At 41.1% G+C, this 13343-nt stretch overlaps 1 protein-coding gene across 1 annotated transcript in view; it reads left to right on the top strand.

Annotated features, from left to right (window-relative positions):
• The window catches only part of NFATC2 (nuclear factor of activated T cells 2), a 79640-nt gene that overhangs the window by 48250 nt on the left and 18047 nt on the right, over positions 1-13343 (top strand). Inside the window, 2 exon segments of the mRNA XM_030463293.1 lie at positions 777-903; positions 2504-3199. Of these exon segments, the coding sequence (XP_030319153.1) occupies positions 777-903; positions 2504-3199 (823 nt within the window).

Raw genomic sequence — 13343 nt, 5'->3', positions numbered from 1 at the left:
GTCAAATGCTTCAGCAGCAAATGTGTTGCAAAAAGAAACTATTCATTTAGCAGTATCCCACAGCAAACTGAATAACTGCTGGATTTTGTGTTCTTGCAGAAGACTCTATTGTAATCAGCCCGGTCCTCTGCAGGATGCTGGCTGTCCTGACTTCCTTTTGCCTGTATGGAAGTCTTGGGTGCTCTGTACTTTGCAGGACAGGATTTGCACTATAGTATTTAAAATGAACATTTAGATTTTGAGGGAATGAGCTTCTTTGTTCACTTTGCTTAATGGGACCTTACTATAGTTCAGCACATTTAGGAGCTAGCACTTAGATTGCCATGGGCCTTGCTTGCCCTTGTGGAAGAGAATGAGACACTTCCTGTTACTTTCCATGGAAGCAAGATCCGGATGTATATAAATAAAAAGCCTATAGAATAATCAAGTTTGTTCTAAGAAAAAGAGGGAATTCTGTATAATTGCGTATCAAGCATAGTGTGAGTAACAGTGCTGCCACATTTATCGCCATTTTGTTCTCTTTGTAGCTGACACTTCTCTCTCCAAGTTCAGGACAACATCAAGTTCAAGAGACAGTACACAGAAACCAGTTTCCTAGTGCAAAAAATCTTCTAGTCTTTCACTATCTGCCTTTTTTCCTTTCTTCTTCTCATACCTTCTTTATAGGTATGAATAGGGTTCTCTTCCTAACATAACACATAACAGAGAAGATCCATGCAAGGCTCTGCAGTCAGTCTCAGTTACTAATTCTATGCTGTCACCTTTCATTGTTTCAGAGCATGCTTTTTGTAGAAATACCAGAGTACCGTAACAAGCACATTCGCACAGCTGTTAAAGTGAATTTCTACGTCATCAATGGGAAAAGAAAAAGAAGCCAACCCCAGCATTTTACCTATCACCCAGGTAATTCTCAAGGAGAGAGCAAATTGTTGCCTAATTCTTATGAACAAAATTTTATTTTATGCAGTGTTCTTTTCTTCTCATTATGTGAGGATGTAAATTTTAGTAATTTAATGGAGCTGTGTGCAGCTAAACACTCTACAACTGTTTGTTTAAAGGATTTTTGATCAGGAATTTCCCACAAATTTAAGGGGACAGTTATCTTGGCAATGGGTTGATGCTGCCCCATTCACTTGATGGAAGTTTGCAAATTGCCTCAGTGGGACCAGACTCAGTCTGTGACATGATGTGACCCTGTGAAAACCATGAACATTGCCTTCCCCAGCTGACATGTAAAACTGTAAGATAACATCAGATCTGGGAAAGTAACAAGGGCTTGCTATAGGGAAGACAACCAATACGTACTCTTCAGAATGCAGTTGGTTAAGGAAAATATGAATGCTTTTCTGATGTTCTTCCTCTTGGGAATTGGTGAGCCGTGTCACAATAAATGCAATAGGATTGCTAATGAGATTCCCAGAATTTCTCAGCTTTGGCTGGGAGAAAAATCTTGTGAGAAAATCAGAGTATTGTGTTTGTGGAAACCAGAAAGCATAAAATAACTACCAGATTTTATGCAAGCTCCAAAATTATGTCTTAATTTGACTGGTTTCTAAGGACAGGCAAACATTGATTCTCATTCTTACTTTGGTCTCCTCCATCTTGAAAATTTCTGGCTTCTTCCTGAATTTATGAAATGTATAAGGTACAACGAATATGAAGGTTTTGTGGAGTTGCTAAATTGTTCTGCTCTGGGATAGTATTGAGAAGTACAGTATTATCTCAATAGGATAAAATATTGATGGTATGATGATAAAATCATATGATAAAATAGACCACTTCAACATAGGGATTCTTAAGATTAAAAAAATTACTCTGTTCTGTGACTAGTATATGGTTCCCATTGGATGATATTTTTGTACTGAGTTTTGGAGAAGTTTTGACAAAAAAACCCAAACATTAGAAATGTGGGAATTTGTCTGTAAAGGACCATAATTTATCCACATCAAGATTGACACAACTCTTGCGAAATCGTTGTCTTTTAAAAGATGGTATGAGAGGGGTCTTTATCTCAAAGTACTGAGGAAGTTACATGCAGCTAAGGAACTAAAAAGAAATGGTTAAACTCTGCCTTTGGTCACAAGTTAAATGACAGAAAAATGAGGAGCTGTGTATGTCATAGGATTTAAATTAATTCAGTTTTTCTTTGAGATGGAAATACTACATGAAACACCTTTCTATGGCTTCTTATTTTGCTTGTGTGCCAGAATGGCCCTGAAATTAATTTTAAATATGAGCAAAAGTATTGAATTTTTCATTTTTTAGAAATTTGGGGTTAAATAGATGATTAAAGATTTTTTGGTAACATCTTGGCATAGAGTGCTTTTGAGAGAGACTCTGCCATGATTGCATACAGGTGTTTTATTAAACTCAATGCCTGCAAGGTATGAGCTCACACATGCAAATCTTGTAAATGGCTTTAAATTTCTTATTACTTCAAGGAAAACCTCGCTGCTTCTCATCAGCTTGTTACGAATAATGTCCTTTGCATGCTTTGTTCTAGTACCATCAATCAAAACAGAGCCCATTGATGACTATGATCCAGCCTTAATCTGCAACACAGTACACAGTGGTCTGGGAACAGTAACACAGCCTTACTATTCACAGCATACAATGGTCACCGAATCCCCTTCCTGTCTCGGGGCCACTATGGCTCCTTGCCAGCAGTTGCGTTCAGGCCTTTCTTCTCCTGATTCTCGATATCACCAGCAGAACCCAGCTGCTGTAATATACCAAAGAAGCAAAAGCCTTAGCCCAAGCCAACTGGGCTACCAGCAATCCAATCTGATGGCTACACCAGTTGCTATTTCAGATGCCCATAGGTCAGTGCTGGTGCATGCTGGTTCTCCAGGCCAAACTTCAGCAGTGCTCCACCACTCTCCAGGAAACCAGCAGTCTTCTCCAGTGATTCACTATTCTCCAACCAACCAGCAGCTGAGGTGTGGAAGTCACCAAGAATTTCAGCACATCATGTGCTGTGAAAATTTTACATCCAATGTTGCAAGATCCAGTCAGCCCCAGGTCAGTCAAGCACAAAGGTTAAGTCCAAGTTCATATCCTACGGTGATTCAGCAGCAGTCAGCCTCAGGCCAGCGAGCAGCAAAAAATGGACCACCAGTTAGTGACCAGAAAGAAGCATTACCAGCTGGAGTCACCATTAAACAGGAACAGAATCTGGACCAAGCATATCTGGATGACGGTAAGAACTGTTCTTCTCTTTTACTGGTTGGTTTGTTGGAGGGAAGGAGGAAGTTCAGGACTTACAAATCCCACCTGTTCCTCTGCACAAAACCAATGTGGTCTCCTTTGGATGGGTGTGGCTATTTGCTTTTTGTTCCTGCTGCATTTTGGTCTTTCATCAACTGCATTTTTGGTAGATGGCAATACACTTTGGTAACTGAGCAAAAGACAGTGTTCTGCAGAAACCCTCTTTCTTGGTTCATGCCATGGAGTGAGTTGTCAGGTTTCAAGCTGTTCCCATTTTGTTTCCGTTTGCCAAAGGTTAGTTTGGAAAATGGGGAATCTGAAACAAAATGCACTTTTAAATTATTTTTTTATTATTCATATCAGGGCAAAGTCCATTTTGTAAAATGCTTTTGTACATTTTGTACCAAAAAAAAAAAAAAGCCCATTGAGCAGTCTATCAAGGCCTGTAATGAATGGGGTAGTGCTGCAGGCAAAACTATCACAGATGTTCTAGATGAACAGTAGGACATTGATAAGTAAAACAGTGCTGTTTCTTTCTTGTGATCCCAGCAGATTTAGTCTTTAGGACTGAATATAAGTTGTTAGAGTAAAGCTTTCTTTGAACATATCCTGCTTATTCTTATGTAGGCAGTTATCAGCAATCTGAGTGATTGGTTCTTTTATTAAAGTATATTCCTTGCAAGGGGAAACCAATGCAAAGTTAATAGTGCAGCAGGACATTGTAGTCATAAAGGCCAGTTGCAAAACCAACATTAATATTAGTGGGAGCAGAAATTGCTGATGTGTTGCTGCAAATATAAGGTGTTCTTATGCATACAGACATGATTTTCATATATATTCACTGCTGCTGTCCCCTCAATCTAGGCAATTGCATGCATGCTTTGATCCTGTGAATGTGTAGTTATGTGCACCCAGTAGTCTGGGATTTTTACTGCAGTTACTTACATAGAGTAATTGTGCCCATGAAAGTTTTACTTTCTTTGACTTAGGTACTGAGTGCTCTGTGGCTGTATCCTTGGTCTTTATTGCTGCTTTTGTGGGCAAAGTAGAGTTCAGATGGTTTTCTCCATTAGTCTGTGTTTGAAATGTGGTTGAAATAGCTTTGGTTTCATCACGGTACAATCTGGAGAGATTTACTGATCCCCTTGTCTGAAGAGGAGTGTTAAATAAGGTTTTAACTGTGAATCTGGCTTAGGAGATGTGCTGGATCTGCAAGAAAATAGCTAAGTAAAATCCTATGCAGGGAATAAAGCACGAGAATATTTCTAATAATAAAATTGAACACCATGTTTTAAGGTGCTTCTAATATGAGAAGTTGATTCTTCCATGTTTCTGAAAATTTGTGGTATGAACCTTGTAAAAGAAATAAAGATGAAGGATCTCTAAGGTAAAACTGGCAAACTTCAGAGTCGAGCCAAAGTCCACTTAAATGAACTCCCAAAATGGAATGCAAAATTAATTTCACTGGGTTTTGAATCAAGCCAATAACATCTAACTATAGCATAGCTCACAGGGGATGGAGTCAACCTCCCTGCTAAGAGGAGCCATTAGGCAGAATAGCAGCAAGTAAATAATGAAATTCCAGACTGGATCAGCCTGAATTGATTTCTACTAGAAATTAATTTATCAGTTATGCCACCCAAGTCAGGCCAGGCAAGATCAGTCACATTTAGTCTCTTTACTGACCTCAGTGAGTTTACATTAGTTAGAAGTGTGACTTGGAGAACTGTGATTTACTTTAGGACTTCAAAAACATTTCATTCTGAAACGTTCAGAACTTGAATTGAAAAGCTGCTTTGTTTGCTGCTGGGGAAAAGTGACTCAGAGCATAACAAAAGCCATATTTTTCCTGACTAGAAAGTTTATTTTTGTGCTTTATAGTATTAAAAGAAAGCAAACCCAAAGGATTATGGAGGCTTTAGCCTTAAATCCCTTTTATCCAGATAGCTCTTCTGAGATAAAGTGAGCTGTTAGGCCTTGCTGTGATTTTTCATGGCTAGATACTGAGATGATGGTTCCCCAGCCAGGCTTGGCATGAGTGGCTGCACTGCCACTGATGCACAGTCTCTTAGGGAATCGCTGTTTCAGCGTCTCTCGCTTCCCTTTGCTCTTCTTCCCTTCCCCCATCTTCCTCCTCCTCTCTTCTTCTTCCTCTGTATTTCTGCTGACAGTCCAGCTTTTGTCCCTTTCAATGGTTCTGACCTCCTGTTACCAATTCTTGTCCCCTGCCTTCATGGTTAACACATAGCCTTGGTGTTCAGGACTTTTTCTATTCTGAGCTTTGCCACAAACTTCTTGAGTGACTTGGGATAAGCCCCACTCTGTTGGTTCCTCTTTCTTGAGGCTGTTGCCCCTCAGAGTGTGGGTATGATGTCCCAGTCTTTGAGCCCTCCTGGAAGTGACCAGAGAAGAACATCTCATAGCTAATACAATTGCAATTTCTCTTTACCAGCATCCTGCTGCCACTGTTGACAGGACCCTTTTTTAATTTTCCCTGCTGTAAAACACCCTATTTGTCCTTCTTCCTCAGACCATGGTTTGTTCTTAGCTCAGAGCCCTCACTTCTCCACAGGGTACATAATACATGAGATTTAGCTCACTTAACCTCCCTTTACCTCCTGTCTTGTAAAGATAAGAGCTGGTTCCACCTTCACAGGAGGATTACAGCCAAATGTGTGACCACAGTTCACAAAGCTGTAAGCTCTCATGGTTTCAGAGCACCAACAGTGTAGCCAAACCAGCATGGACCTTAAGCCAGGTGATGTATTTACCTTCTCAGGTGGGTTGTGCCATATGCAAGGACCTCTTTGTGTAGTACCTCTGCAGATCCATAGGCTACCTTAATGGTAACTTAAGATTAGTGCAGCTCATTTCTGACCATACTGCAGAAGTAGACACCTCCCATGTGCTTTCTTAGAAGGAGACATTTTCCTTTATTTCTCCCTTACCAGTGCTACCTAAGAGGTGTCCATCTCAGCCTGTACATCCCCCTTGCAACTTCTCAGCCTTCCCCTCCCAGTCAAAATTACAAAACACATGGTTACTGGAAGGTTCTAGCTATCAAATCATATAGGTTGGATTTGGAAATTCTGCCATTAGGGAGACTGATGCAGGTTAGACATTGCCACATGTGTATCTTTATGTATGCATTCCTCCATGTACCTCCATGTACCTTGTCTGTGAAAAAAAATGAATGCAAAAAGCCCTTTAAAGTTTTTACATCAAATAGGGTAAAGATGAAGCCCCAAAAGAAGGTACTACTCATAAAAAATTGTCAGAGAAGTGTCTTTATTAGACACTGCTGCCTCAGAGGTCCCTTACTGTTTGAAACACTTTGGGAGTGAAGATAAGCCAAGGTCAGGAGGTCCTGCAGGATGCTTCTGGTGTCCAGGCTAATGCTGGCAAGTAGTGATTAGCTTCAAATGCACACGGAGGTCATGGGATGAGAGAGTCCTCAGCATGTTTCAGCCAAAGCCTTGTCTTAATATTGTTTATAACCAAACCAACAATGGTAAAAGTTACAGACAACCACAGAAAGAAGTTGAGAAATAGAACTTAGTTCTTCCAGGACCTTCAGAGCAATCAGATATGCTATTTAATGCACAAACCCAGTTAAAAAATGTTATTTGTAGAGCAGCACTGTCCAAATTGCTGTGGTGGGACAGGATCAAGGGAAAGGGTGTCCCAGGGCTTGTGACACTGTTCCTGCCTTGGCCTGCTCATGCTGCAGAGCCAGAGGTTTCTGTTGTAGCACAGCTTCCCTGCGCCCCATCTGCGACACAGATATTTGAGGATTGTGTGACAAGGAGCAATAGCAGAATAAATGCATCACAGACTCTGAAGTGCCTTGCAGAGACTGTCAAGTGTGGTGTTAGGCTTTTTCCATGTACAAATAACGGATGTGTAGCTGCTGTCTCAAATGTTATCAACCTGCCGTAGATTCAGTTCTTTTTGGTTCAGCTGACAAGTTGTGTGCCTTTTAATATACAAAGAAAAATGTCATTATTCAAATAGTAACTGTCTAACCAAATCTGACATTTAGAACGGTCTTCTTGATACAGAAGCTCTAAATTATTTTTGGTGTACCAGTAGTCTTTAATGAGGAGAAGAGAAGCAGTGCAGATGCTCGGGTAGTGGTTTATCAGAGTGTCGATCCATAGAGATGTTTTATAGTGAACTTGTGTATTTCACAGAAAATTTCAGACACAGCAAGTATTTCTTTAGAAAATGGATCTGCAGGGTGTGCAGTATGGTAATTATAAATCACACAGCACAGATCACCTTCCCTACAAGCAATCTGTGAATTTGTGCAGTTTTACCCTCTGACAGCAGTAACCATTGCCCTCACCGTTCGTGTCATCCCAGACCATTCGGACTGCATTAAGTTCCTGCATTTTCTTGTGGCATTCTTTCATTCCAACAAGAAAATCCGCACTCTGTGCCCACAGTGGATGAAGTGAAACTCAGAAATTCTTTCTTCCTAGTTCAGGAATTATCTTTCTTTTCCGACCAGTTTTTTTCTCCTTAGGCCGGTATCTGTTAGGCACAAGCTTGAGCAGGGTGTACCTCCAGGAAACCCCGGGTCTCCTGGGGACCCAACCAGCAAAGCTACTGCGTCAGCCCTGAGTAAGCGTCTGTCCGGGACTGTGTTTTGGTTTTGTTGTTTTTTTTTTCCTGCTGCCTTTGGTCTCTGGGAGCGCAGCCCCTCTGCACCCGCGCCGGTAGCGTCTGCTCCGCGGGGAGAGACCCGCGGCGTGCGGGTGAAAGGAGAGGGTCAGGACGGGCAGGAGGAAAGGCAGGACACGGGGTTCTCAGCGTGCTCCCCAGGGCTTTGGCTCGGGTGTTAGCACGTCCTGCTCACCCTCCGCAGCCCCTGCACGGCGGATGGAGGAGGAGGTGGCACCAAGCCAGCGCTGTCAGCTTGCTGCCAGTTGGGGACTTCCCTGTGCTGGGGGAACCTCCGCTGCACGGGGGAGGCAGCTGAAAGCCCTTCTGCATTAGGGCAGGGGAGCTGCAGCACCAGGGGTCCAGCCCTCTGCCTGGCTGTAGAGAAGCTGCTTTTCTCTTTTAACAGTGTTGATTTCACCCCCAGAAAACACGGAAGATGGTGGGTTTAGGAGCATGTTTGAGTTTGGTTTGTAGTTGTTTTCACCATGGGTCCCTGGTAAACCAGCACTATTTTGCAGAGGGGTTCATGTTCCTGTTTCCTGGAATTTTAGACTGGAGTGAATTTGAATGTTGCAAATGGGCTGTGGTTCAGCTAGAGCAACAATTTGCATCAAAAAAGCCATGCTCTGTTTTTAATTAGAACTCCTTTTCATTGAAGGTGTGGTCATTTCTGTTCCGGCATAGTTTGACTAAGAGAGTAGCATGTACATTCTACAAACATTTTAGTCAAACACTGTAGCAAATCTATGTATTCATCAGACTCATTCTTGAAGCTCTGACTCACTTTATTCCAGATTTTCTGTTCTCTATTGAGACTTTGCATCACTCCATGAGTACAGTACACGCTTTATTTTTGGATCACTGCTATTGTGGATTTGTGTCACCTTATGATCTAAGTGCCAAAGTCATATGCCAGTCTGGCTTTTTAGAGGCAATATTAAAAGAGAACCAAAAGGTGGTTCTGCTCCCAAAACCCTGGAGTCTGTTGGCAGGAATTGGAGTAGTGTATCAGGAGGAAGGTCTATCAGGGGATTGTGTCTGAGTTTGGCAGCAAAGTATTTAACTTCCCTGTACCTCAATTTATCATTATTGAAAGGTATCTTAATCTTCCCTCTAGTACAGTTAGGAATTTAATGCATTCATGTTACTAAAACTCACATGGATTCTCAGAAAAAAATACTGCATAGCTGGATAAGAACTAAGTATTTATATGGCAGGCTGGCATCTGATGGTCTTCACCTCTACAAACAATTCGCTATCCCAAAATTCAGATAAATCCAGTCCCTTTTCCAGACTGTTCTTTCCCCAGCAGTGTTTCTGAACGGCTGTCCCGCAGCCTAAAACATGGAGAACAAAACAAAGCGAGAAAAAGAAAAGCCCATACATCCAAAATCAGCAGTGGAGGAAGGAAGAAAATGAATCAAGTGATTAAAACCATAGTTCCACTGGCACCTCTTTGTTCTCAAGCTCAGGAATCTTTAATTGGTGCAGTAAGTGCCCACAGGCAAGCTGGGTTTCAAAGCGTTTCCTGTTCAAAAGAACATGCAGGCTCCATTAGGAGACCACGGGCACCACCGCCAAGAACTGACACTGCAGGATGGGTACGTGAACCCTCTCTTGGTGCCTCAGTGGACAGGGTCCCTCTACCAACTGATGCACCAAGACAGTAACCCCCAATTCTAGTGATTTGCTGGTGGAAGGAAGGCCACTGTTTGAAGGCTAAACCAGTGGACTGTTATCAGCAGAAGCACTCAGTTTTCAGAAGGCACCAAGCGATTTTCAATGATAGTTTTGAAATCCTGGCAGAGAGTTACTTGAAAAAAAAAAGAGCTTGTTCATGCAGTTGGGAATTGAAAGCTTCTAAACCACAATAAAGTCCTTTCCCAGACTTGCTGTCCATTTACTCCACGCTCATGGCATTCTTTAGACGGTCTGAATCACAGAAAGCAGACAGCTCTTATAAAGAAGACCATAGACACCCATCTGTTGGAAGACATCTGCCAAAGTAGACCATACATTTATTTTTTCAATCCACTTTCAATTTAAAGGCATAACAACAATAACATTTTTCAGTCCAGTGACACTATTCATCCAGTGCAGAGAAATGGTAATGAATTAAAATAATTCCACTGCAGAAAGCAGCAGACAAGCTTTTCCCCAACTCTTACAGATGGGTGAAGGGAGACAGAGAGCTTTTAAGTGACTTGCTTGAGATGATGCAAAGGCACTCATAAAACTTTTAACTTGTGAAGGGGGTCCCAAACTGCCAGGATCCCCCAGCCTCATCCCTTGCATAGAGCTGGGGGTACCAAAGGCATATGAAGCTGTCACCTGTGTGTGTAGTAGCTGGGGCAGTACTGGCTATGCTGTAAGTTGTTAAAACATGAGTTGCACTAAAGGGAGGTGCTAGCAAAATTGCTCCCTCCTTTTCCTGTCTTTTCACCAGACTCACTCCTTTCATACTGTATGTATTTATGTAAAATTACTTGTTCTCTAGACGTGAATGTTTGATTGCTGGCAAGTAATGCACTGCCACCAAGAACAGCTATGTCTATTAGAAACAGCCTCATTTCTTAGAAAAGTCTGGAGAGAGCAAAGCTGTTGGATGAGCAATTATAGGATGCAAGGAAAATGAACCAGTGGTCATCTTGCCTGTTCAGGGTGGTACAGGGTGTTTTCCACAGACATGCTCTCTGTTCACTCAAAATTGTCATTGTTTTGACTATGTTTGTTAAAAAGGGGGGGCTTGGAGGTCAGAACACGAAATGTGTGGATAGGAAATGGTTTATAACAAAAGTGTGTTAAGCAAGAAAAGGGGATTAACTCCTTCTAGAGCCAAATTCACCATTTTGCATTGAGCCAGAGAAGCCCTCTCTGGAAACCCTTAACAAGGCTTGCTTTACACTTAGGCAGCCTACCACATAACTGTGCTGGTTAAGGGGGTTGAGTTTTGGTTGTTGGTTTTTTGTTTTTTTTTTTGCTAAGACAGCTATTATGGTAAAAGCCCTTGTATAGACACAGCTCTGTTGGTGTAAAAATGCTGGAATCAGCACAGCAAATGCCAGGTCAGGGAACCACCACCAGCTGTTTTACTGAAAAGCTTTTGTATTGGGATGACTGTGTCTGCACTGGAAGAAGACTTTCACCAGCAGTGCCAGTGCTGCTAAGCTGGATAAACTGGTAAGGGTAGATATAACAAATTTAATATAAGGAATTTTCACATGGGCAGTAATTGCATGAGCTCAGCCTGCTTGCTTTTGTATGTTGACCACCTCAAAATGAATCCTAGTGTTAGTAACTTCCAGCAAAGCTGATGCAATATTCTGGAATCATTTATTAGAAAGATGCTTTGCTGACAGGACTTGTATCCTCCCTGAAAACTATATATGTAGCTAGGGATGTATTAATCATCTCAGTTTATCTTGTTATCTCCCCTTTAAAATTAGCACAATTATGTAAGGACAACCAGTAAACAAGCTTATATCCACATGCAAGTTCAAGTTTTTACTAATTCTTTGCAGTTATATTGTGAGTCTTAGAATATTTATAGCAATTGCAAAGTGCTTGTGCAAGATGACTGCAGCAAAATATGAGAGTTATTTCTTCGTGGTGATCTTTTCAAGTCTAATCCAAGAAAAAGCAAAACATTAAAAATATGAACCTTGATGTTTTGGTCTTTCAAAATTCAGGCAGACAAAAATGATGCAACTTTGGGGGCGGAGTGTTGATCGCATGATTTTAAAACCAATCTCATGATTATTAGAGGCCTGACTCATGAACCCTGAATGCCTGGGTTTGGCATTGCTGCTCTTCACAGTTTCATGTGTTACAAAGTGAGTTGCTGGTAAGAGTGTGCAAAGGTAGGGAAAGGGTGGGCGTCTTTTTTGCTCTTAAAGTGCAATATAGGCATGGAAGGATTCAGCTCCTGCTGCACAGGCTCTAGTAGAAAGGCAGAGTCACTTTAGAACACTTGTGAAATGTTGCAAGCAGCTGCAAAGAGCCTTGCTGCTTTGAGAAACTTGAACAACATCTGAACATTTCTTTAACTATTGTGAAATAAAATGCCTGGCAAGAATCATCATCTTAAAGATATACAGACTATGTATGGTACAGACTGAAAGCCAGTTGTAAAGACTACTATAGAAAAATGGCTGGATTCTCAGCATTATTCACAGAAACAGAAGTTTTTCAGTTAAGGTCATATCCCTGCCAGGGACCATGGATAGTTGATGGGGTGCTTTTTGTCTGCATAGATCTTCTCTCACAAGAATGAAAAACTACAGGTGATTAGTTTAAAGTCAGTTTTTCTTCCATCTGCTTTTCATATATCGTTTCAAAAATTGAAGTTTTCTTACAGGAACTCTAAATAGACAAGCCACTTGTCTGTGTGACAGAAGCTGGCCTTATGGCCTCCTGGTCCTTTCATAGTGCTGCCTACTCACCATTTCCAAGAGACTTCTGTGCTCTAATTTGGATGCAATATGTTTTTAGAGGAATTTTAAAAGCAGACTGGACAAATGTACAAGAAGACAATGCTGCATTGGCTACAAGAGGTACTAGATGGCCTAGCAGGTCATTCATACTTTTCTGATTTCAAAAACAAACAGCAAATCTGTAGCTGTGCCAGCAGGTCAAAAATAGGAGAAAAATAGCAAGTGCTTGAAGACCATAAAACTATCTTTCAATATATTAGCTCCTAATTTGAATTTTTCAATAAATGTGCACACTTTTTCTCATTTTGTAGCATAACTTTTTTTTTGTTTACCAAGAAGAAATCAGAAGAAGGTTAAAAGCCAACCTAAAATGAGTCATCACTCCAAGTCCTCATGCTTCAGTTTTGCAAGCACAGAAATTTGGGCATAGATCCAGCTGTAAATTTCACAGATGGATCCTCTCTCTAAAAGAGGTATGCACAAACCCCTAAATCCAAGTACTCCCAACATTGCAAATATTAATATTCTTCAGTTTAAGTGCACTTCTACTAGAAATACTGCAATCTATTCAGCAATTAAAATTCTGATCTCTGTATTCACATGATTAATGATCTGATAATATTGACTTTGAGAACTTGGTTTTTATACCTAACTTAGGTATAAAAGAGTTAAATCTTCAGCTACTGTTAACTAGAATAAAAACACTGGGATCAAAGGATTCAACAGTGATGCCCATGTGAATCAGCAAAGCAACACTAATTCACTGGTGAGAAACTGGTTTAATACTCTCCATCTTTGTGCAGGTTCTCCTAATCCACACAGTTCCTATTTTAATCAAGCCATGTCCTTTTTTTGGTTTTTAATTTGGAAACTTGGCACTCCAAAACACAGGCTAAATTCTGCCCTCAGCTGAACAAACACAATTTAGAATTAAATCGTTGTTGAACTAGATTGAGTGAGAAGGTCTTAGTGACTTCTGCCTCTGGACACTGGAGTGAGTGATAGGTTTGCATCTGAGGGAGAGTTTTTCCTCAT

This window comes from Calypte anna, chromosome 20 (genome assembly GCF_003957555.1).
Source record: "Calypte anna isolate BGI_N300 chromosome 20, bCalAnn1_v1.p, whole genome shotgun sequence".
Classification (NCBI taxonomy): Eukaryota; Metazoa; Chordata; class Aves; order Apodiformes; family Trochilidae; genus Calypte; species Calypte anna.
This window is presented reverse-complemented; position numbering and strand designations above follow the sequence as displayed.